Source organism: Macaca mulatta, chromosome 13 (assembly GCF_049350105.2).
Source record: "Macaca mulatta isolate MMU2019108-1 chromosome 13, T2T-MMU8v2.0, whole genome shotgun sequence".
Lineage (NCBI taxonomy): Eukaryota > Metazoa > Chordata > Mammalia > Primates > Cercopithecidae > Macaca > Macaca mulatta.
Window position 1 is genome coordinate 13,332,225 of NC_133418.1, and position 26,418 is coordinate 13,358,642.

Below are 26,418 nucleotides of genomic sequence, written 5' to 3' on the forward strand. Positions count from 1 at the left end.
AGGAATTGCTGGAGGGGATATAAAGATCTGAATGCCCTGGCCTCGCCTCCCACCAATTATGTCACTCCAGGGAGGGGCACAAGCACCAGGCAGCTTTAGGGTTCCTGATAATTCCAAAGTGCAGCTGACTCTAGATTTAACCCCCCTTTTCACTCCTCCTTAGGAAAAAATACTTCATTCTCCAAACCTCCTCCTCCTCGTGCTGCTGTTTTCTCATCACTCAGGCTGTTCTTTCTCAGACGTGAAGCGTCCAGCCCCAGCCAGCACAGACTGCGAATAAGCTAAACAAAGGAAACTGTGGCATGAAGCAGCCCAGGGGTTCTCTGTCATGAGGCATTGGAGAATCACTCGGGTGGGTGCTGGGGGTGCATTTCCTAAGACTCACCCCCAAAGTGCTGTTCTGGTGGGAATCTGCTCTGCTGAGAAGCACCCAGTTTTTTCCACGTTATCCCCCTTCTGTGGTGTGCTTTCTGCTTTCTTCCTTACTGAATCAAGTACCTACAAGAGATAAATGTTTTGCTAACAACTTTATAAAATAAAAAAGATGGCACTGAGAAGATCATCATGTAAAATAGGGGAAGAAATGCCTGTCAGTAGTTGTGAAGAATACAGAAGCCTGGGTCCCAAATGGGGCAACTACATATTTAAAAACACGTCCTGAAGACTGATATATTTCTAAAAGTTCATTTGCTCTTTTTTCCTTTTTCTTTTCCTTTTTTTGCATTTCATAGTATTTTGGAATTTTGTAACAGTAAAATGAGGTGCATTAAAGTAGAAAAACTTAAAGGACCGTAAAGTATGATTGCTTTGCTTCAACTAAGAAGGGGTCCCTTGTGTACACATGACTTCCCCCTGATCATCTGTGGCCAGTGGAGAAGAAAGGCCTGACTGGGAAATTGAAGGAGCCAGCAGGGCTCCACGTGGGGGAACTCTTGGCAACATTCAAAAAACTTTACTCCCATTCTCAAGATAAGAAACATACCAACCTGGCCCCGGGTTTTCCATACCTAGTGAGGACACACTGGGGAGGTGGTCAGGGGACTGCGGTGATTATCCGCCTTCACACACACACAGGAAACACGTCCTCAGATGCAGGCTGTGTGCCCCTCTCCTTGATGTAAATGTTTTTCATTATTCCTTTCAACTACAGTCACGTCAGTCAGAATTAAAATAGCCTTAGACAGTTTGGCTTTCGGATCTACCTCAAGTCATGGCTTGACTCCGAAGCCCATATTTATTTTATTATGACAAATTTTCTTGGCCAGGAGCAGTGGCTCACACCTGTAATCCCAGCAATTTGAGAGGCCAAGGCAGGCAGATCGCTTGAGCTCAGGAGTTCGAGACCCGCCTGGGCAACATGACAAAACCACCTCCTCTACAAAAAAATATGAAACACACACACACACACACACACACACAGAATAGCCAGGTGTGGTGGCATGCGCCCTGTAGTCCCAACTACTCGGGACACTGAGGTGGGAGGATCACTTGAGCCCAGGAGGTGAGGTTGCAGTGAGCCCAGATTGCACCACTGCACTCCAGTCTGGGCAACAGAGTCAGATCCTGTCTCAACAAACAAACAAACACATAAATATAAATATTCTGTAAAAAGTTGTAGGAAAAATATTGTTTTGCATTAATTTTTTCTAATTTTTTAAATCTTTCAAGCAAACTAATGTACTGCCATTAACTCCTGAGGTTGTAAAAGAATGGACAGAGAGGAGGGGGAAAGAGAGAGAGAGAGAAAGGATGAAAGGAAAGAACTTTTTTAGGAAATGAAAACTGAAATATCACTTTTCTCTTAGTTAATAGTAATTTTCTCCAAATAGTAATATTCTAAATCAGAGAGCTTTTATTTTTTTAATTAAAATTTTTTTTTTTGAGACAGAACCTCACTCTGTCGCCTAAGCTGGAGTGCAGTGGCGCGGTCTCGACTCACTGCAATCTCCGCCTCCTGGGTTAAAGCGATTCTCCTGCCTCAGCCTCCGAAGTAGCTGGGACCACAGGCCCCACCACCAAGGCCAGCTACTTTTTTCTATTTTTAGTGGAGACGGGGTTTCACCGTGTTAGCCAGGATGGTCTTGATCTCCTGATCTCGTGATCCGCCCACCTTTGCCTCCCAAAGTGCTGGGATTACAGGCTTGAGCCACCGCGCCTGGCCTTTTTTTTTTTTTTTTTTTTTTTTTTTTGGAGACAGAGTCCTGCTCTGTCACCCAGGCTGGAGTGCAGTGGAGCGATCTCGGCTCACTGCAACCCCCGTCTCCTGGGTTCAAGCAGTTCTCCTGTTTCAGCCTACTGAGTAGAGTAGCTGGGACTACAGGCGCACGCCACCATGCCCAGCTAATTTTTGGGTTTTTTTGTTTTTGTTTTTTGGTTTTTTTTTGAGACGGAGTCTGGCTCTGTTGCCCAGGCTGGAGTGCAGTGGCCAGGTCTCAGCTCACTGCAAGCTCTGCCTCCTGGGTTTATGCCATTCTCCTGCCTCAGCCTCCCGAGTAGCTGGGACTACAGGTGCCCACCACCTCGCCCGGCTAGTTTTTTGTATATTTTAGTAGAGACGGGGTTTCACTGTGTTAGCCAGGATGGTCTCGATCTCCTGACCTCGTGATCCGCCCGTCTTGGCCTCCCAATTTTTGTATTTTTAGTAGAGACAGGGTTTCACCATATTGGCCAGGCTGGTCTCAAACTCCCGCCCTCAAGTGATCCACTTGCCTGGGCCTTCCAAAGTGCTGGGATCACAGGCATGAGCCACCATGCCCAGCCCAGGGAGCTTTTAGATACCTTCTTCTATATTATTATAAGTTATCTGTTGCCAAAATTAGGTTTGTTTCATCCATTTGGGCTCTTTTCAATTCATAGATCCAAGGGCATTGTTTTGTGTTACTTATTTCAAGGACAGCTTCAGAAACGGTTCTTAGAAAAGAGAAACGAACAATATGCAATAAGTCCAGAAGGGTTTTTTTCCCAAATGGGTTTGCACAGTCAGTCCCCCGGGGAGTTTTTGAATGGTCTTGGAGTTCTGGTTTGGGTCAAGATGATACCCGGACTTCAGCTGGTCCCTCCATGCTACCCCTGTCTAGAAGGGTCTCTGGGGATGGGATCTGGGAGCAGAACAGATCAACTTGTTCCTATTGGTATTTAAAACCTGCTGTGCTGACTCTAAATGGCCCTGTGCTGGGTTGGGCATTGTTCCCACCAAAATTCACATCTACCAGGAACCTCAGAATATGACCTTATTTGGAAATAGGGTCTTTACAAATGTAACCTAGTTAAGATGAAGTCATACTGGATTAGGGTGCAACCTAAGTGCAATGACTGGTGTCCTTATAAGAAAAGGAGAGGAGCGGCAGAGACATAGAATAATGCTGGGCGAAGGCAGAGGCAGAGATGGGCAGGATGCAGCTACAAGCCAAGTGCCAGGGATTGCCAGGAGCCACCAGGAGCTGGCAAAGGCAAGGAAGGATGCTCCCCTAGAGTCTTCGGAGAGAATGTGGCCCTGCCGACACCTTGATTTTGAACTTTCACCCGCCGGAACTGTAAGAGAATAAATTTTTGTTGTTTTAGGCTCCTTAAGCTTGTGGTAATCTGTTATGGTAACCTTAGGTAGATTCCAGCCAAAGAGGCTAGCATTCATTGGGCCTCGCTCAGGCCAGGTCAGTAGATGCTACAAGATGAAGCAGCCTAATAGATTAATAACATCAAGTCTTTAAGGATGGCAGAGCCTGAAATTTGGGGGAGGAGAGAGAGAGCAATGGGATAGAGGAAGAGGAAATAATATCTTAGTAACAATTTCAGGAATAATAACAGTCACTATATTAAGCACTGTGCAGAGTGCGTTATTTCTTTCTTACACCAACCCTGGGTAATGAATATTATTGTCTATATTCTACATGTCAGGAAAATAAATTGAGAAGGCCAAAGGGCTTCCCTCCAGTAACACAGGTTGTAAGAACCAACTCCGAAGCCCCAGTACTAACCATTCTACAGTGCCTCATCTCAGAGCACAGGTTTTCCCGGATTGGGCTTTCCAAAGCAGCCTTGGGATGTTAACCTTTTGAGCAGCAAATATTATCACAAGGGTGACTTCTGGGTAACTTAGATAACCATTTAATTAGTAATGCATTAGGCATACCACTCTCTCTGGCATGTATCTGGATAGTCAAGAAGGATGGAGGGACTCCACGGCTGATGTCCTCTTCTCTTTGCTAGCAAACATGCAAATATCACCCCCTCCCTCAACCTAATGTGAGCACTTTCTATTTAAAATGATGGATGCTTAAAAAGTGAGGGTGGAGTCCACTGATCTTTTACAAAAGAGCAAAGGCAATAATACAATGGAGACAAGACAAAGAGAGTCTTTTCAACAAACGGTGCTGGGACAACTGGACATCCACATGCAGGAGAAATGAATCTAGACACAGATCTATGTCCTTCACAAAAATTAACTTAAAATAAATCACAGTGTAAAATGTAAAACTATAAAACTCCTAGAAGATATATGGAGATTGGAGATTTGTTTTAGATACACCACCAAAAGCATGATCCGTGAAAGAAAGAATTCATAAGAAGGACTCCATTAAAATTAAAAATTTTTGCTCCACAAAAGACATAATCAGGCAAATGAAAAGACAACCCACAGACTGGGAGAAAAATATTTGCGAAAGACATATCTGATAAAGGACTGTTATCCAAAATATGCAAACAGCTCTTAAAATTCAATAATAAAAATGAAACATCTGATCAAAAACATGGGCAAAAGACATGGAAGAGGATTGACTGGTGGCAAGCAAACATATGAAAAGATGGTTCAACAGCATATGTCATTAGGGAATTGCAAATTAATACAACAATGAGATACTACTACACACTGATTAGAATGGCCAAACTCCAGAACATTGGTAACGCCAAATGCTGAGATGGATGTAGAACAACAGAAACTCTCATTCGTTATTGGTGGGAATGCAAAATGGTATCGCCACTTTGGAAGACAGTTTGGCAGTCTCTTGCAAAGCTAAACATACTCTTAGAGTATCCAGCAGTCACACTCCTTGGTACTTACCCAAAGGAGTTGAAAACTTAGGTCCACACAAAACCTTGCACATGGAAACTCAGAAGCAACCGTGATTTCTGTCTTAGTCTGTTCAGATTGCTGTAACAAAATACCACAGACTGGGTAGCTTATAAACAACAGAAATTTATTTCTTGCAGTTCCAGCAACTGGGAGGTTCAAGATCAAGGTGTCAGCAGATTCAGCATCTGGTGAGGGCCTTTTTCCCTGTTCATAGAATGGCACCTTCACTGTGTCTTTACATGAAGGAAGAGGCAAGGGATCCCTTTTGGGACTCTTTCAAAAGGACACTAATCCCGTTCATGAGTCCTCTACTCCCTAGCCTAATCACTTCTCAAAGGCTCTACCTCCTAATATCATTACCTTGGGGATCAGAATTTCAGCATATGAATTCTGGAGGGACACAGGCATTCAGACCATAACAATGCCCTTCAGTAGGTGAATGGATAAATAAATTGTGGTCCCTCTAGACAATGGAATATTATTCAGTGATATCAAGCCATGAAAAGACATGGAGGAAACTTACTAAGTGAAAGAAGCCAGTCTGAAAAGGCTACATACAGTATGATTCCAACTACGGTCTTTTCCTCAATATCCATGGTACATTGGTTCCAGAAATTCCCTCCGATACCAAAATCTTTGGATGCTCAAGTCTGTGATATAAAATGGCATAGTATTTGCATATAACCTATCCATGTCCTCCCATATACTTTAAATCATCTCTAGGTTATTTATAATATACCTAATATAATGTAAATACTATATAAATAGTTGCTCTATTGTATTGTTTAGGGAATAATGACAAGGAGAAAATACCCAAACATGTTCAGTACAGATGCGATTTTTTTCCCAATGTTTTCGATCTGAAGTTGGTTGAATCCGCAGTGGTGGGGTTCAGGGATACAGGGCTGACTACACATGACATTCTGGACAAGGCAAATCTATGAAGACAGGAATAGATCAGTAGGTGCCAAGGATTGAGGAGCAGGGAGGGATGAACAGGCAGAGCATGGGGGTGGTTAAAGACAGTAAAACTATTCTCTGTGACACTACAATGCTGGAAATTACACATTTGTCAAAACTCGTAGAACATACACCACCAAGAGCGAACCAAGGGTGATTACGATGTGTCAATGCAGGTTCATGGCTGTAACAAATGGACCACACTGGTGGGAGATGTTGATAATGGAGGAGGCTGTGTATATGTGGGGCAGTGCGTGGATGGGAAATCTCCGTACTTTCTCTCCATCTTGCTGTGAACCTAAAGCTGCTCCAAAAACAATTATATGTATGTTAAAAAAAAAAAAAAAAAAGCGATGAGGTGGGAAGTAGAACTAGGCATGTAGATCTCAGTGCCGGCCGGTTCACATGACCCCCCGCCCCAGCGCAACCGTATAAGACACAATCTTTTATAGTTTCTCATTTCATCAGGAGTCTGACACAATTCTTTCTTTCCTTCCTCCCTTCCTTCCTCCCTCCCTCCCTCCTTCCCTCCCTCCCTGCCTCTTTCTTTCCTTCCTTCCTTCCTTCCTTCCTTCCTTCCTCTCTCTCTCTTTCTTTCTCTTTCTTTCTTTCTTTCTTTCTTTCTTTCTTTCTTTCTTTCTTTCTTTCTTTTTCTTTTTCTTTCTCTCTTTCTTTCTGTTTTTTCTCTCTTCATGTTTCCCAGGCTGGTCTTCAACTCCTGGCCTTACACAATCCTCCCACCTCGGCCTCCCAAAGTGCTGGAATTACAGGTGTGAGCCGTGGTGCCTGGCCCACAATTCTTAACTGTAGATAATAAATTCTCTTTGCATCACAAGGCAGCAGAGCTCAGCCTCTTCCACTTCTCTATGCTGTTCCCGTTCGCTGCCAGTCTCAAAGGTTGGGGCACTAAGAGTCCTCTGAGACCAGAGTCCTGGCCCCTTAACCAGGGATTTTAATCCAGTGAGTCTGCCATGGGTCCCCAGAGTCTGTCCTCTCAATAAGCAGCCCGTGTCATCTTCATGCAGCTATCTGCAGACCACATCTGGAGAAAAGCAAATCAGATTATAAAGCTCTAAAAGGCAGAAGTCACCATTGAATCTCTCATGCCTGCCCCATGGTAATGCTACTCAGGAAATATTAACTGAACAAATGAATACATTAATTTCTTGTCCAGTGTCTTAGAAAGTTAGGAGGATTTTATATCCAAGTTTTTTTTTTTTTTTTTTTTTTTTTTTTTTTTTTTTTAATGTAACAGAAAAGGAAAATGGCATCGTGTGCTAAGTCGGCTGACTGCGCTGGGGAGGGAAGGGTCTGGCACTCCTTGAGATTCTGGATATGTGCTTTCTGCCAGCTGGAGGGCTCTAACCTGCTGTTAGAGAAGAATGGCAAAAGTCTAGCTTGGAGAAATTTCAAAAGGATGACCCAGGTGACAAGCTTCAGCCTCACTATGCAATGCTGTGTGACCTCATGGGAGTAAAACAGCTCAGGTAATGAGATCAGGAAAAGTTGTGCAAAGCATTAAACACCATACATTTAAAACATTTAAAGTTGACTTTATTATGAAGCAAAATGCTCAGGAAGAACTCAGGACCCCACCCCAGGGGACTCACATACCCATAGTTGGTTCAGACAGCCCCCAAAAGCTGGCATGCTGTGTGCTTGGGACAGAACTTGCCAACTGTCCTAATAAAGACCTTTCCCAGGCCAGGTGTGGTGGCTCATGCCTGTAAACCCAGCACTTTGGGAGGCTGAGACAGGCAGATCACTTGAGGTCAGGAGTTTGAGACCAGCCTGGCCAACATGGCAGGAACCCTGTCTCTACTAAAAATACAAAAATTAGCTGGCCGTGGTGATGTGCCTCTGTAGTCCCAGCTACTCAGGAGGCTGAGACACAAGAATCCTTTGAACTTGAGAGGCAGAGGTGGCAGTGAGCCGAGATCACACCATCGCACTCCAGCCTGGGCAACAGAGCGAGACTTTGTCCTCCCCACCCCCACCCCAAAAATAACAACCACAAAAAAAGTAAGACCCTTCCTTACCCCTGTCTAGTGTTTTATGAGATGCAGCGTGCTTTCCCACATATTGAATCTTTACAACTCTGTGAGGTAGGTACCCTAATACCATTTTGCAAAAGAAGAAACTGAACAGTTGGGAATTTTTTCCAGGCTATAAGGCAGAACCAGTACTATAATTTTGATCTTCTGAGTCCAAGTCTTGACACTTTAAGACTGAGGCCCCGTTTCCTCCTGTATTTCATTGGTTCATCGTGACTTTATCTTGGTTGGTACTTTGGTGGGTTTACATGGGCAAATAAGTTTAGCTTGTCCCACCTCTTGCCCCACTAATACTTCCTAATTCAGATCATGGTTACTAACATGGGTCAGGGCACAAGGACTCAGTGATTTCAATGATGTTCCAACCTTGCTCCTCCATATGTCATGGGCCTGTGTAGGAAGGGCAGAGGTGCTGCTAGAGTTACCAAGCTGTCAATTAGAATTCTCAAGTTCTGGCTGGGTGTTGTGCCTCACTCCTTCAATCCCAGCACTTCGGGAGGCCAAGGCGGGTGAATCACCTGAGGACAGGAGTTGGAGACCAGCCTGGCTAGCATGGTGAAACCCAGTCTCCACTAAAAATACAAAAGGCACGGTGGTGGGCACCTGTAATCCCAGTTACTCAGGAGGCTAAGGCATGAGAATTGCTTGAACCCGCGAGATGGAGGTTGCAGTGAGCCTAGATCTCGCCACTGCACTTAAGCCTGGGCAACAGAGCGAGACTCTGTCTCAAATAAAAATAAAAAAATAATAAAAAAAGGAATTGTCAAGTTCTTGGGTTATATTAAGAACCCTTTTTGCAAAAACAAATTGGAGCAATTATAAAAAGTACAATCAGTTGACCGCAAACAGACATGAGGGATCTTTTTGGAGGTGATGAAAATATCCTCAAAGCAGATTGTGGTGATAGTTTTGCAACATTTTAAATTGGCTAAAAATCATTTAATTGTCAATGTGCAGAGGGCGAATGTCATGATACATAAACTAGGCCTCAATGAAGCTGTTAAAACATTAAAATATCAAAAATAATTTTACTAGAGTACGTAAGCTGTGTCTGTTTGCTTTACACTACAAATGAAAAAGTATATTTTCCCCAGGCTTAGAGGTTTTGTTTGTTTGTTTAGAATTAGGGCATAAAATGTCAGAGAAAATGCAAAAGGCACAAATAAGTTTAAAATTAGTTTTTGAGAAAGCCAGGTAAAAGTGTAGTAGAGGGCCCCACAGATGTAATTTTGGAGAAGGAAACAGGTTTTATAAAGCAGCCCAGTGAAATGTGAGGTGTCAGTACTGGGTTTTTCTCCTGTGTAAGCCACACCTGTCCCAGGAACCCCTGGGTGCAGGCTACTTGAGATGTCACACGCTCTACCTGGAGAAACACAACATTGGCAGGTATTAATTTTTAGCGTGTTGAAAAAGTGCTAATTGTCTCAGATTCCACTGAAATATAGAACTCCATTTTTAAGCAAGTGCCATATGCTTTGTGCCTCTAGCAAAATCTTCATACATGGTTCAGGGACTTTTAAAACCCTACCTTAGAGGCAACACCTCTAAACTAGTTAAGAAAGGAAGTGAATAAGTTGGCTTTTAATAGTAAAATGCACAAACAAAATTCTCAAGGATTAATTTGGAAGCTGGTGACCCTAAGTCAATTATATGCTTTGGCCTCCTCTAAAGCAGTGGTCCCCAACCTTTTGGCACCAGGGATCCGTTTCATGGGAGACAATTTTTCCACAGGACCAGGAGTGGATGGTTTTGGGATGAAACTGTTCCACCTCACCAGATCATCAGGGATTAGATCATCAGGCATTAGATTCACATAAGGAGTGTGCAACCTAGATCCCTTGCGTGCACAGTTCACAATAGGGTTCCACTCCTATAAGTATCGAATAATGCTTCTGATCTGACTGGAGGCGGTGCTCAGGTGGTAATGTGAGCGATGGGGAGCAGCTGTAAACACAGATGAAGCTTTGCTTGTCCTCCACTCACCTCCTCCTGTGTGGCCTGGTTCCTAATGGACCAGGGAAAGGTACTGGTCTGTGGTCTCAGGGGTTAAGAACCCCTGCTCTAAAGAAGGGTGGTAGCATAAAGATGCTTAAACATGAGTATTTTACGGCCATCCGTGGGTTATATTGGACTTTTCATAAGTTCTTAAATAACCAATTGCTCTTTCTCATAACCAGAGCAAGCATAGGCAGTCAGTCTGAGTCATAATCTATCTGAATCTGTAGAAATAAATTTGTCCACACAATGAAACCCTCATGTACATTGAGTGGGTATGCCTAACATGGGGTTACCCAGGACACAGGAAAGGAGGGAAGAGTCGAAGAGTAAAAAGAAGATGTGACTCGACTTCCATTCTTCCATTTGTATCAGCGTAAGCAAATCACCTAATTGCATTGATTGAGTTTCCTCATCTGTAGGTGGGAATAGTCACGTATCATCCCAGTGGCTGTGAGAAAGAAGTAAAAGCACATTTTGGAAGCACTTTGTGTATTTAAAGTCTTATTCTAATACTACCTATTACTGTTTCTTTGGTCAGAGCAACAACTCAGTCATTGTTAGATTGGGGATATGTAGAGGCCTGAAATCTTCAAGCCGGCCTCTAAGATTAGAGTATCCCAGCCACCAGCTGGTGTGCAAGGCTCTGGAGCTATGAATGGGTTGCTGGTGTGTCTGAGACATTAACCTCTTAGCCCTGGCAGCAGCAGCACAGGCCTGCGGTCGGTCACTCTAGTGTGCCCTACGAATCACATTTTCTATATAAGTCTTGATTTTAAAAGGGTGGGGAAGCACCAAGGATTGAACAAAGAGATGAGATAGTGTCTGAGTCTCCGCGGCCACCCTGCATCTCCCAGGGGTCTGGCGTTAAATCCTACATTCTCGACAGCCAGCAGATTTTAAATTTGAGGGGACAAATAGGCCTCATCCACATCTGCTTGAGAAGCATCTGCAAAAGCTGCTGCATCAGATCCACACAGGGTCCTATAGGCCTGAGGGCTACCTGTGTCCTGAGTGCCTGCCAAAACACCCGTAGCCCTGCGGCAGTCCCACACACGGGCCCTGCACCCACGGCCTTCACATCTTACCTTTCCTGCTGAAAGACATCCTTGCTGTGGCTCCCAATGCTGACTCATTTCTGATATAAAATTGATAGGAACTGCTAGTTATATCACTATCTGAGTGGCCTCTCTTTGCATAGCCTAGGAGTTAAGGCATGGGTCCTGGAGTCAGATCGTCTGGTTCTAATGCAGGACCCTACTACTGTACTTTCTAGATAAATAACTGTGCATCCAGTTCTTCATCGGTAAAGAGGAGTCAATGTGAGGGTTAACTGAGAGAAACCGTGTCAGTAGTTCCTACAACTGAGAACGTTTACCCTGGATGGCTTATTAAAATGCAGGTGGCGCCCCCTGGCGTCCCAGGGTTTCTAATTCAGTAGGTCTGGAGTGGCCCTGAGAATTTTCCTTTCTCAAGTTCCTAGGTGATGCGGATGCTGAAGACGCAGGGGCCGAGCTTCGTGACCACTGAGCTGTGTAAGGGGATCAGCACACGAGAAATGTTAGCCATTACTAAGAAGAACAGGCAATGAAGATGTGCCTCATTAAAAGACTTCCCAGTTGCGTTGTATTTGAAAATTTCTCCCCAAGAATCTTGTCCAAGTCGAGGAATAAAAAATCTGGTTCCTTTCAGCTCACTTTTCTTTGAAGTTAAGACACGTGGCGCGACACCTGTTTCTAAACACAGCTACTTGATGTATTACTTTTGGCAGCTCTTGCATATTTTTTCACCGCCAATAAAGTTATTGAAATTGAAATATACCATCTGTTTGAGAGTTTGTATCAAAAAGACAGGGACAAGGTTGCAGGTAATGACAGAGTCAAGCTGTTCCCACAGCAAAGGGCTGTTCCTAGCTTCCCCATCTGCCAAAATTGACTTCGTTTCTTAGATTTGGCATCCTCTTTTGAACCAACATGTTCTTCTGGAGCAGGGATTAAAAATCCAATATCACAAAACCAATTGGTTTTACCTGCAGCAATATTAAAGTCTATGGAGAAAGACGGCTTTCCACCATTTGGCTGAAACAGAACCAGCAGAGAGAAAGCAAATTCTATCAGATGTACATATATATGTAAATGCATCTATATATAATTCCAAATCTGATAATTAAAATGTAGATGTACCTGTGTGTAGTGTGTACTTGACTTTTTTCTTAATGTTTGTGAAAAACAGTTCCAAAAGAACCGCCTACTCCCACTGTGCATGTGAGAGTTCCCTTCGCGGATCAGGGGTTGGCAGCCCCGCCCCCGGAACGCACCTGGGCGCAGCCTCGACCCCGCAGGGTCCAGGTGCAGAGGGACCGGGATGCACGCAATACCTTTCGACGTAGAGCTAGGCAAGGGGCCAATAGGAATGGATGCTCCGACAGACAAAGCCACTTGGGAACAAGGACGAGCCCAGGGCAGCTTTTGCTGGAGTGACCGGGGAAGTGTCACAGGGGGCGAGTGGAGTTGCTGGGGAGGATACGGTAGCATGTGGGATTTGAAGGTGGGGAAGATTCCGTCGTTTTCCTGACCACCTAACAGTGATGCTGTGGGCTTTCTGGATGGGACAGGACGTCAGACACAATAATCCATTCCGCCGTCCCCACGCAGCGCCTTTCAGCCATTCTGTTTCAGGGCAGGGAGGAAGGAGAGGCATGCCCTCTAGCTGAAGGTCACCCGGGGCTCACCGCCCGGTTGCCAGGAAGTCTCCCTCCTCCACGTGGCAAAGTCTTCCTCCTCCACGTGTTAATCGCCGCTGCTCCTCAGCTCCCTGTGCCTCCGCCAGTCTCTCTGGTTCTGCCTGCCTTTGTGCCTTCGTCAAGCAATTATCCCTCCCTGCTTCAATCAGGGTCCGGCGGATCGTCTTCAAGCCTGATCTTGAGGATGGGAAAGGGAGGTAGAAATTTCTTACCTTCTCCTTCCTGACTGCTTAAAGCCAAACATATTCCCAGCCGAAGATGAGTGTTGCTACCTGAAACGCAAGTTGGCCAGCAGAAGGCCACTCGAATCCCCGCTGACCAGGCCTTAGGAGGACCGTTGGAGCTCTGGAGAGCTGCCCCGGCGCCACTGCAGGGACCTCTGCTGTGTCCCCCAGTCCCTTAAAACTCTCCCGGGCCGCATTTCCCCCTCTCATGTCTGTCTCACGAGGCCACTCACAGCCTGGACTCCTCTCCCCAAGAAAACTTGGCAGGATCTCCCCCGCTGTACTGAAAACAAAAGCCTGGACGGGAGGTATATGGGGACCAGGAAGAGCCAGCTTAAATGGAAGGAAATGGAGGGAACACAGCTCAAAAGCTTAGCCAAGTGGGGCTTTGCTGTACTATGTTATCTACTTTTGCCTATGTTTGAAATTTAACATAATAAAGACTTTTAAAGTTGGGAAAAGAAAATGGGGAAGAGAACAAAGAAAGATAAAAGAAAGAAATGAGAGAAAAAAGAAAGAAGGAAGGAAAAAAGAAAGAGAGAAGGAAGGAAGGAAAAAAGGAAGGAAGGAGGAAGAAAGGCTTTGGCAGGTCAGACACTGGTACTTCCCAGCCTCCTGAGGCTGCCCCAGCGCGCCCCCTGGTGGTCGCACATAGAATTGTCCTATTCGGTGAGCAGAGACAAAGGTTCCTTCCCTCATCCTCACGAAGTTCAGTCCTTTTTTTTTTTTTTTTTTTTTTTGAGCCTGAGTCTCGCTCTGTCGCCCAGGCTGGAGTCTGATGGTGCCATCTCTGCAAGCTCCGCCTCCCAGGTTCACGCCATTCTTCTCCCTCAGCCTCCCGAGTAGCTGGGACTACAGGCGCCCGCCACCACGCCCGGCTGATTTTTTGTATTTTTAGTAGAGATGGGGTTTCACCGTGTTAGCCAGGATGGTCTCGATCTCCTGACCTCGTGATCCGCCCGCCTGGGCCTCCCAGCATGCTGGGATTACAGGCGTGAGCCACCACGCCCGGCGGAAGCTAAGTTTTTAGAAGCCCATTCTTCACCTACCGGGGAAGGAAAACAGAATGGGATTTTGTTTGAAATTTGTCTGTATTGGCCGGGCGAGGTGGCTCAAGCCTGTAATCCCAGCACTTTGGGAGGACGAGACGGGCGGATCACGAGGTCAGGAGATCGAGACCATCCTGGCTAACACGGTGAAACCCCGTCTCTACTAAAAATACAAAAAACTAGCCGGGCGTGGTGGCGGCGCCTGTAGTCCCAGCTACTCGGGAGGCTGAGGCAGGAGAATGGCGTGAACCCGGGAGGCGGAGCTTGCAGTGAGCTGAGATCCGGCCACTGCACTCCAGCCTGGGTGACAGAGCGAGACTCCGTCTCAAAAAAAAAAAAAAAAAGAAATTTGTCTGTACCTCAACTGGCGTAGCTTGGGGGTGGGGGGATGGTTCTTCTTTTCCCCATGCTTGTCAGTGTCACAGACATGAAGTCATCCTCCCCAAGCCACCGTCCTCACCACAGACCCATCTTTCCCTTGGAGTCTCAGCTTCCAGTCTCGGCTCCACTGGTTACTACTTTGCTGAACTGGAGCTCGTGCGGACTGTATCTGAGCTTCCTTTTCATAATTTCCCTGCCTTCTTGCCAGGTGTGAGGATGCGGAGGGAAGGCTTTAGAAAACCTTGCAGTAAACACAATGCATGGGTGGCCACGTGTCCGCTTTGCTGAAAGCGCCTTCTATCTTTTGTGTGGACACAGTTCACTGAAGACTCTGCGAGTGCACAGCTAGCCACACCATGGCACACAGCAGCACACAGCCTGGTCACACTTTCCTTAGTTGATTAATCACACTTCAGTTAGAGAGGATGACTTACCTCCTGACACTTGGCAGAGCCTCCCAGTTCTAGGGTGAGATCATTTGGAAAGGAACTAAGATAAATACCTTGAAACGGTTCAGTTCCCAGCTAGCTTCTGTTGCAGCTTTAAATTCATAGTGTGGCACCCATTTCTCACCGTGAAAACTGCCGGAGATGGTGAGTGCTGTTTTTCCAAGAACACCAGCAGAATATTTCTTGTTCACTTGTTACCTTTTACTTTGATCTTCGTGCCCTAGTCCCTTGTAATAAAGGCACTGTTGATTCAGATATTAACAACAGGACTGGGACCAAAATGCTAAATTAAAATATCTAAGACAGGTTGTTGTCCAGAAGCCAAAATAATTTTAATCAGGTTCAACCTCAAGACATATACATTAAAAAAAAAGATACCTTGCATTATTTGCTCCTTTAGTTAAGCATGAAATCACTCTCTGTAATTATCATTGGGAGGAAAATCTAAGTTTATAGCATAGAGAAGAGTGCAGATGAAGAATTCACTATCAGCTAAGATTGACAGGCACATGGATGCATGAGAGTGTGCTTTTTCTCAGTGGTCCTTTATTCTCTGCTCCAAGAGGAGCTTAATCCATTAGGGCTTCCTACATGCATGTCATGGTTCCTGCCATCAACAAATTTGCAGTTTAATCCAAGAGACAGAAACCCCTAAACTTGAAACAGTGAGGGAGATGGAGTTAATTTATTAATGCCTTTCTTTTACCGGGCATTGCACTTGTATTTAACGACTCTAGGGGTAAATATATAATTACCTCCATTTCACAGATCAGAAAACTGAGATGAAGAAGGGTCATAATTTTGGTTTGAATGAGAGATAATTCCCATTTATAAATGAACACACCATGTTTCTGGTTTTTATAGCTCAGAAAAAGTTTGGATACTGGTACCCACCACTGAGAGATGAACCCATTCTGGGTGTGCTTGGGAAGGAAGACCAAGGATTGGTTGGGTCTAAACTGAGGTAGCATCACCAAATAACTGCCACTCCCAGATCCTCTAGGCCTTGTCTGAGGCCTTCTGGCTTCTTACATTGCCCACATTCCCCTCGGTGTGAGATATCTGTTAACAATGACCAAAAGGAATTTAGAAAAAGAGAAGTTTCTTACAAACAGAGGTGCATCCAACAGCCAGATGTCCAGGCTGGATAAACGATGCAGGCTGGACTTCCCCCAGCCCAGGTGATGTGACTGCAGACCTGAGCTACTGAACACACTCTTACCACATCAGTGAGACAAAATTAAAATTAATATTATATTTACCTTTTTGAAAGTAAAAGCAAGTTTATTAAGAAAGTAAAGGAATAAAAGCTCATTTCATTTACTTTTTTTTTCTTTTTTCTTTTTTAGAGACAGGATCTCACTCTGTTAACGAGACTGGAGTACAGTGACACCTTCTTAGCTCACTACAGCCTCGAACTTCTGTGCTTGAGCAATCCTCTTGCCTCAGCCTCCTGAGTAGCAGGGACTATAGATGCAAGTCTGGCTCATTTTTTTGTAGAGATGGGATCTCTCTATGTTGCCCAGGCAGGTCTTGAACTCCTGGCCTCAAGTAATCCTCCTGCCTCTGCCTCTCAAAGTGCTGGGATTATAGGCATGAGCCACTGCACCCAGCTAACACTGTATTTTAAAAGTCCTTATCTTTGGGGGAAGTTCCCTTCTCCCAGTCTGTGCTTCTGGAAGTAATAGTATAGCAGCCCCACAGTTATCCAAGACGTTACCATTAGGGAAAACTGGGTGAAGGGCACACAGAATTTCACCATATTATTTATTATTATAATCCATGCGAATTTATACTTATCAAATAAAGTTAAACACACACACTTACATTTCTTTTTAAAAATTAAAACTTGGCCAGGTGCGGTGGCTCAAATCTGTAATCCCAGCACTTTGGGAGGCTGAGGTGGGCGGATCACAAGGTCAGGAGATCGAGACCATCCTGGCTAACACGGTGAAACCCCGTCTCTACTAAAAAATACAAAAAACTAGCCAGGCGAGGTGGCAGGTGCCTGTAGTCCCAGCTACTCGGGAGGCTGAGGCAGGAGAATGGCATAAACCCGGAGCTTGCAGTGAGCTGAGATCTGGCCACTGCACTCCAACCTGGGTGACAGAGGGAGACTCCGTCTCAAAAAAAAAAAAAAAAAAAAAAAAAAAATTAAAATTTAAAAATATATACTTAAAATTTGCTAAGAGGGGAGATCTTAGGTGAAGTGTTCTTACCACCCAAACAAAATGATAATACCAGAAAAGTGGCAGGAGGGAGCTTTGGCAGGGGGAGCTGGGTACGTGTTTGGCCTTGGTGGTGATAGGTTCTCGGTATATTGAGATGTAAATCTGTACAGCTTTTGACATGTCAGTCATTCCTCAATGAAGTGGGTTTTTTAAAAAACTAAACAAATATTATAGCAGCAGCATTAACTATCATTTATTCATTTACTCAACAAATATCTATTGGACTCTTACTGCACGCCAGGCACTGTTGTCAGTACTGGGAGATAGCAGAGAATGAAACAGGCAAAACCTTTCTCTTGAGGAGCTGGATTCTAACGCTAGTTGGCTAGACCAAGGCTTCATTCCAACAGGTTGCTGAAAAGTCAAGTTATTACATAAACACTAACTACAAAGTTTACTTCCTCAGTTTCCCCAGAGGAGAGCTGATTAGGTTTCTCTGGGCCCCTTGACAAGACTCAGACAATATTTGTGAATACGAAGCTTTGTCCCAAGTGGTAAATAAACTTGTTTAGAAACACCTGTAAAGTTTAAAGGCGTGCTCTCTTCAACGTGATTGGAAACTCTAACTCCCTTCTCTTTTGTACTTTTGCTTGCTGTCCGCTACAGAGTGTCCAAGCACCGAGCTGTGCACACAGTCGCTCCCGGCAGAAATGCTTAGGATGTGATCCATGAATCGTAAATCCCAGCTAGTGCTCACAAAGGCGGACGTTTCTCCCCAAGACCATTCCAGTGCCCCAGAGGTCCACAGACATCCAGGAACATGCAGCCGGCAGACAAAAAATGGCAGCCACCGAAGCGCTGAGGGGAGCCCTCCTGGCCACTTCTGTCCCAGCTCCAAGGGTCTCTCCACGATGGCCTGCAACAGCACGTCCCTCGAGGCTTACGCATACCTGCTGCTGAACACCAGCAACGCCTCGGACTCCGGATCCACCCCGCTGCCCGCACCCCTGAGGATCTCCTTGGCCGCAGTGATGCTGCTGATGACCGTGGTGGGGTTCCTGGGCAACACTGTGGTCTGCATCATCGTGTACCAGAGGCCGGCTATGCGCTCGGCCATCAACCTGCTGCTGGCCACCCTGGCCTTCTCGGACATCATGCTTTCCCTCTGCTGCATGCCCTTCACCGCCGTCACCCTCATCACCGTGCGCTGGCACTTTGGGGACAACTTCTGCCGCCTCTCAGCCACGCTCTACTGGTTTTTCGTCCTGGAGGGCGTGGCCATCCTGCTCATCATCAGCGTGGACCGCTTCCTCATCATCGTCCAGCGCCAGGACAAGCTGAACCCGCGCAGGGCCAAGGTGATCATCGCGGTCTCCTGGGTGCTGTCCTTCTGCATCGCGGGGCCCTCGCTCACCGGCTGGACGTTGGTGGAGGTGCCGGCACGGGCCCCACAGTGCGTGCTGGGCTACACGGAGCTCCCCGCCGACCGCGCCTACGTGGTCACCTTGGTGGTGGCCGTGTTTTTCGCGCCCTTCGGCGTCATGCTGTGCGCCTACATGTGCATCCTCAACACGGTCCGCAAGAACGCCGTGCGCGTGCACAACCAGTCGGACAGCCTGGACCTGCGACAGCTCACCAGGGCGGGCCTGCGGCGCCTGCAGCGGCAGCAACAGGTCAGCGTGGACTTGAGCTTCAAGACCAAGGCCTTCACCACCATCCTGATCCTCTTCGTGGGCTTCTCCCTCTGCTGGCTGCCCCACTCCATCTACAGCCTCCTCTCTGTATTCAGCCAGCGCTTTTACTGCGGTTCCTCCTTCTATGCCACCAGCACCTGCGTCCTGTGGCTCAGTTACCTCAAGTCCGTCTTCAACCCCATCGTCTACTGCTGGAGAATCAAAAAATTCCGCGAGGCCTGCATAGAGTTGCTGCCCCAGACCTTCCAAATCCTCCCCAAAGTGCCTGAGCGGATCCGAAGGAGAATCCAGCCGAGCACAGTCTACGTGTGCAACGAAAACCAGTCTGCGGTTTAGGGGGCCAGGGGGCCACAGAGAAGGAGCAGCTGAGCCCGGGTCACAGGGTGCGCTGGTCTGTCCTGTTATGTTCCCTGGCATGTTGGTCATAGTCTGCACTTTGTGGTGGCTATTTAAGCACAAAGGTACTCATTTGTAATCAGATGAGCTGCAGCGCCCAAATTTCAAATTTTGGCAAGACGAATTATTTTTGTTTCTCTTTGCAGAAGAGCCGAATACAGGGCTGATGGGGACTGCAAAGTCATTAAGGCAAAAATGGAGTGGGCTGGGGCGTGCAGAAGTTGGGCAGAAAGGGAGGAGGAGGGCAACAGGGAGTGAAGCTGGTTGAGTGTGGGGCAGGAGGATGGGTCAGTCACAAGAGCTTCAACCTGCCCTCTGAGCCCTCTCTGCACCTGCTCAAGAGAAACCCTGAGAAACTCCAGTAGGTGTGAGCTCCTGGGTGTTCACTCGTTTTGTTTGACATCAGGGCTCTTCAGCTATTGATGTTTGTGGTGTGTGGGGACTCACAAGAGGCCCTTTATATTGATCAGATGTGCATTTCTTCCCAGGCCTAAGTATCTTTCCTAGAAAGAAACGAAAATCACACGGGGAAGCGGAGTGAGCCTCTGTGCTTTGAGCTCCCTGGAATGATGCATGGGAGGCCTCAGAGGCTTGAAGCCCAGAGAAGGTCATGCATAGCCCAGGTGAAGTGACAAGCACATCCGGGAGCTCCTGCATGTCCCCAGCGCCCCCCACCTGCTGGGTCCACCCTGTCCCTGCACCCTAAGGTCACTCGGCCTGTCTACTGGAGAACCCTTTGGCCCTTCCCTCTTTGCCTCCACCCCTGTCCCTGCCTCCCTTCATTTTCCTCCCCTCCGTTTCCCGTGTGCTATAACTCACCTGCTGAGCAAGCGTCTGTAGTGAACTGCTTTCAGTGTCAGCAGCGGGCAGGCTGGGCTTAGTTTACACATTTCCTTTGGATCCCCTGGAGCTCCAGAGCCCTTCGAGCCACCAACAGCACTGGACCCGCTGCAAGTGCGGCACCAAGGAGCCCAATTCTCGGGGTCCCCATTGCTCTCTGTGTTCCTCCTACCTCACTCAGATCCACTGCTGCCATCCTGTTTACCTACTGGGACCAGATCCCGGAAGTGAGGTTGCCCAAAGGGGACTTCTCTGCTTGTGCCCTATTCGGCCACCACCAGGGGTCCCCACACTGGCATATGAGGGTCCTGATCCAGGGCATAACACTGAGCCCACTGAGCTCTCTTTATTGTTCCAGATCTGAAGAGGGTGGGAAATTTAAGGAGCAATTTAGAAAATCTGATTCCAGGTCTGACTCTATCAGGAACTAGTCATGTGACCTTGTTCATTTCTCCTCATTTCTCTGGGCCTCAGTTTCCCCATATGCCAAACGAGGAGGCAGGTCTAGATGATTTCCCATGTGCCCTTTCATCTCTCAAACACTCTGATTCTGAAACGTGTATTTTCTCTCTGAAGTCATCAGGTCCCCCGCATCCATTTATTCATCCATGCAAAGAGCATGCATTAAGTGCCTACTAGATGTAAGGCACTGTGGGGGAGATAGTGATGAATGAGGCATGGGCCATGCCCCAAAGCAGTTGTCTGATTTATCTCAGGATCATTGTAACTCAAATTCAGCTTAAGAGCACAGAAGCCCCATTTTTGCTTCACTTCCCATTTCTTTCTAAACTGAATTAAGAGCCAGCCCCTCCTTCTCATACTTTCTTCCCGCAGTAGTGGTAACATGGGCAAAGAAGAAGGGGGGTGAAAGGGAAAATATAACTTCCCTTAACCCTCCTCTTCAGCCCAGAGGAGGGTAAAGAAGATAATTGACACTTGTTCCCCCTCACCTACCTCCCCGTTTATTCCCAGATGGAGAGAGAGGGAGAAGATGAGCAATTGACGTGTGAGCGACAGAGGTGGGTCCCATCAATTCTGTGTCTCCAGTTCCCCCAGCAAGGTGGGGATTTGCCTTCAGCTCCATGGAGTAAGGCTGTAGTTCCCCAGCAGTGCCCAACAGCACAGCCAAGCCACCAAGGGGACCAAGCCCATGGGCACGCCCCCCTCTGGTGGGCATTTCAGATCATTTCTTCAGGAGCCTTGAACAAAAGAGTTCACAACTGAATAAATGAAGGTACCAAAATTTACATCGACCAGTGTTATATGATGTATGTTGGATAGTAATATATATGTTTCAAAGTAATAATTTTGTATATATTTTAAATAAAGTATTATTGCTCTTTCGGTGTATAAGCCTCTATGTTCTTGCCAAAATTTGCACCAAGACCACACATATTAAGCCCAGAATCCAATACCCAGTACCCCTATATCAATTTGTTCACACTGCTATAACAAAATGCCTCAGACTGGCTCATTTATCAACAATAGAACTTATTTCTTCCAGTTCTGCAGGCTGGGAAGTCCAGGATAAAGGTGTAGGTAGACTCAGTGTCTGGCAAGGGTTCCCGCTCTGCTTCATAGATGGCACCTTGTGGCTGTGTCCTTGCATGGCAGGAGAAGGGACACTCCCTCAAGCCTCTTTTCAGGGGCACCAATCTCATCCACCTCCCAAAGGCCTCATCTCTTAATACTATCACATCGAGTATTAGTTTCCAACACATGAACTTTGGAGACACCAATATTCAGGCCACAGCAGTGCCCTAAGAAGAAAGGCTTCAGGAAGTCTAGAACCTGAAAGTTACTAGCAAAAGCTGGAAAGACTAAAGATAAGATGACAACCGGGAGACTGTTGGAACAACATGGGTCACAGCTGGCTGCCCCCACATGTTTTGTTTTGGTTTTTATGATGGTGCTGCTGAATCACTCCAGCCAGTTAGTCTCCTCTGACTTGCAGTGTGCCACTTTCATAATCCTACCCGGCCTTGCTTGAACCTTTAACAAACTTCGATTTCCTAAGATACCAAGCAAATATCTGGTTCTGGTCTCCTTCCCTGAGATTTGCAGGATAAGCACTGCTTCATTGTTTTATTTTATTTTATTTTTTTGAGATGGAGTCTCACTCTGTCACCCAGGCTGGAGTGCAGTGGCATGATCTTGGCTCATTGCAACCTCCGCCTCCTGGGTTCAAGAGATTCTCCTGCTTCAGCCTCCTGAGTAGCTGGGATTATAGGCATGCGCCACCACACCCGGCTAATTTTTGTATTTTTAGTAGAGACAGGGTTTCACCATACTGACCTCCTGACCTCAGGTGATTTGCCCACCTCGGCCTCCCAAAGTGCTAAGATTACAGGCAGGAGCCACCATGCCCAACCCATTGATTTATTATTAAATTTTTTTGCATCTTTTCTCTAGTCCTGTGGTTCACCCAAACCCTGCACTCTGCGTGAAGTCTGGGCAGCTTCACAGCTAAATTATCTCTGTAGGGCCTTAGGCAAGAGAAAGAAACTGGCTGACCATGGTAATAACCCTGGAGGCAGACACCTGGGATCCTTGGGAGATTCTTGCATTAAAAATGAGACACAAGGAAGTCTCAGAAGTGTCCTCCTACTTGTAACTACTCCTGCAAATCTGCCACCTTTTCATCTTGAATTGTAGTCCCCAAGGTCAGGGTGAAACAGAATCAAAGGTTCCCTAGGATGTTCTGATGACCAAGATGAGCAGCAAATACCTAGATCAATTCTTACTTTGCCATTCGGAGCCACGGGTGTATTTTCCCTGCACACAAGTCACGGTGCGTGTTTTTGTTTGTTTTTTGACTCAAAAAAACTTCTGCGTTAAGTATTTTCAACACTGTTCAGCTCCCTTGTTCATGTAGTTGGGAACTCTGGCTGCAGAGCCCTCACAATTGCAGGAGTGCCCCGTGCTCAGTTTCTGCTCTTACGGAAACGCAGGGGATGTGGAGTATGTGCTTGAAACAGGACAGTCTGAACCCCAGGGTGCCTCGCTGTCTGTGGGATTCCAGGCAAGTGACATGGCATTCCTGTACCCCACCTGCCTCATCTCTGAAATGGCAGAAAAACTCCCAGCCGGAAGACCACAGTGAGGAATAAACAAAATCATGTATGGAAAGGATCTAATCCAAGGCTGAGTCCATGGCAGATGCTAAAGACATGGAAGCATTAGAGTCGCACTGTTGACCTGCTGATGGCCAAGGTTTGTTCCTTTTGGGCAAGGGTGGAAAGTTCTTTGAGAAAATGGCTGTTTGGTCATTCTGGAAATAAACAAACAAAAGCAAGCAAGTCTCTAGTGGAAAGCAGCTGGGTGTCCTGTAACTCAATTCAATACTGACGCTACCTACCTGGAGTTAGTCAGAACCCACAGGTTGTGGGCTCCGTCCCACAAGACTACCATCCCCATTTCAGATGCCAATCACAAGCAGGAGGTGGTCACCTGTGCTGCTGACCCACAGACTATAAATGGGAGTTTCTCACAACCGCCTTCTCAGGTTTGCTTAATTTGCTAAAGTGGCTCATAGAACTCAGGGAAGAACTTTACTTACATTTACCCATGTATTAGTGTATTATTCTGTTCTCACAGTGCTAATAAAGACATACCCAAGATTAGGTAATTTATAAAGGAAAGAGGTTTAATGCACTCACAGTTCCACATGGCTGGGGAGGCCTCACAATCCTGGCGACAGGCAAATGAGCAAAGTCACATCTTACATGGTGGCAGGCAAGAGAGCTTGTGCGGGGGAACTTGACTTTATAAAACCATCAGATCTCATGAGACTCATTCACTACCGTGAGAATAGTATGGGGGAAACCATCCCCATGATTCAATTATCTCCACCTGGCCCTACCCTTGACACGTGGGGATTGTTACAATTCAAGGTGAGACTTGAGTGGTGCCAAAGCCAAACCATATTAATTACAAAGTTATTACAAGGGATACAGGGCAAGGGGTGTGGGAAGGGGTGCAGAGCTTCCACGCCCTCTCCCGGATCACCACCAGGGACCTCCACACATCCAGCGACTCAGAAGCCCATCTGAACCTAGACCTTTTCAGGTTTTATGGAGGATTTATTCCATAGGCATGACTGATTACAACACTGGCCATTCTTGATCAACTCAAACTTAGCCCCTCTCCCCTCTCCCTTCTCCCGAGGTTTTGGGGGTGGGATGAAAGTCCCAACCCGCTAATCCTGTCACAGTCTTTCTAGTGATCAGCCCTCCTCCTGAAGCCACCTCGGGCCCCCAGCCACCAGTCATCTCATTAGCATACAACAGACACTCTTACCACTCTGGAGATACTAAGGCCAGGAACCAGGGGCAGAGACCAAATACATAATATATTATATCACACTCTCACAGACTCATTCCTCATCCTCATGTGGTCTAGGATTTCAGGGTTCAGTTGACACTAACACCACATCCACAGAAGCCAGGAGCATGAGTTTGGCTTTCAAGAGCAAAATTCTGCTTGCTGACCTCAACTGCACTACTTCACTCCATTCAAAACTCTCCCTAGGTTGTAAGCTGGTCTCACAGAGCTGCACAGACGGATGAGATGGATGTGTGATGCAGCCCATTCCCATGCCTAGAAAGCGCAGCCTCTGGTGCACGTCGCTGCTCTCGGGGTTGTTCTGAGGTCCCCAGGGCACTGTGGAGCCTGTCCGGGAAGGCAGAGAGGCAAGAGAAGGGTGGAGGCGGATTGGGTAAAAGGCTGCTGTCACAAAGACAGCCAACACTAAGGGGCCTGAAACAGACAAACTTCGTTTCCCTCCGATTAATAGTGCAGGCAGCCAGGTGGGTGCTCTGCTCTGTATGGTTGTTTAGGATGCAGTTTCCTTCCATGTAGTTTCCCATGGTCCCCGGGGCACTGTCCTTATCTTTATGGTCACTCTGGGCTGCAGCCACTTCCATGTTCCAGTTCATGAGACTGGGGAGAGGATGGGGGAGCATGTGCAATAAGACAACCCGCACTCCACCCTGGTCTTCCACCACCAAGAGCGGAGGCTCCCGGCCACACCTAGCTGCAAAGGAGGCTGGGAAATGGAGTCCCTCGTCGGGAGGCTGTCTGCCCAGCTCCAGCCTACTGTGCAAGAAGATGGGAGCTGGGTGCAGTGGCTCACATCTATAAGGACAGCACTTTGGGAGTCCTAGGCAGGAGGATAGCTTAAGCCCAAGAGTTCAGTTAAAGATCAGCCTAAGCAACATAGTGGAGACCCTGTCTCTATAAAAAAAATGCCAAAATTAGCCAAACATGATGGTTCACACCTGCAGTCCCAGCTACTCAGGAGGCTGAGGCAGGAAGATCACTTGAGCCTAGGAGGTCAAGGCTGTAGTGAGCCATAATGGTGTCATTGCACTCCAGCCTGGGCAACAGAGAGAAACCCTATCTTAAAAAAAAAAAAAGAAAGAAAGAAACACGGGAAGGATTTGGTGGACATCTGGTGGTGTCTACCAAAACACTACACAATTTTTAAAAACAGGAGGTCCTAGCAACACATACAAATTACAAATTTCACAAAGGAGCCTTTGTTTATTGTAAAGTAAGCATCTCTCTAACACATCAGCCAAAGATGGTTACCTCTCTCTTTATCTCAGCCCCCAACCTACAAAGTCCTACATCCAAATACAGAAAATGCATGCATTTATACCTGTGGTAAGGAAAGAAAGGCACCACATTTAAACAAACGATGGGAGACATAAAGTAACTAGACGACTGAAAATCTGGAGCCACAAGGAGAGGAACTTTGCCAGGATAAGAAAAAAAATTACTGTGTAAAATAATAAACAGTCAACACTGATTACAATCAACTCTGCCCAAGAATTTGATTACATTAAAGGAAGGAAGGTAGTTTCAACGCTCTGGCTGTTGAAAGGTGGAGGCTGGTGGCCGTGGCTCAGAGGGAGCACCATAGAGTATGGGCGGGGCTCAGGCCAGGGCACCACAATTTAACTATTCCAGGGGACGGAGGGCTTGGGAACCCTCGCTGGGAGGTCAGCATCTGGATTCTGTAAGAATAGAAGGATGTTTGCACGCAAAAGCATGGTGTGTGCATGCGTGTGCGTGCGTGCACAGGTGTGTGCATTATTATGGGCTGGTGTCCAAGGTTATTTTAGCAGAGAGTTCCAGTTTCCCTTCTGCTCTCTTGCCCCTTCATCTGGGAGGAGCAGAGAACAAGGTGTTCTAGGAATAGGAGAGGTGCCAGAGATTGCCGTAGTCAAAGAGGGAACCAGTAGGAGCTGCAGCACAGACTTCTCTTAGTCTGATAAGAACAGAAAGAACTTATCTGTGTGAGAAACACTTAGATGAGACCAGAAGTTCACCTTCTGCATCCACCAATCTGAGGGCGCTGATATGCAAATTCAGCCTCCTGGGTGTTCAG

At 46.7% G+C, this 26,418-nt stretch overlaps 1 protein-coding gene across 1 annotated transcript in view; it reads left to right on the forward strand.

Moving 5' to 3' along the window:
• Positions 1-21,372, forward strand: part of GPR45 (G protein-coupled receptor 45) — a 93,136-nt gene extending 71,764 nt beyond the window's left edge. The window contains exon 2 of the mRNA XM_015113042.3: positions 17,761-21,372. Within this exon, the coding sequence (XP_014968528.2) occupies positions 17,823-19,124 (1,302 nt within the window). The 5' untranslated portion in view covers positions 17,761-17,822 and the 3' untranslated portion in view covers positions 19,125-21,372. The remainder of the gene's footprint in view (positions 1-17,760) is intronic.
• Positions 21,373-26,418: the final 5,046 nt, after the last annotated feature.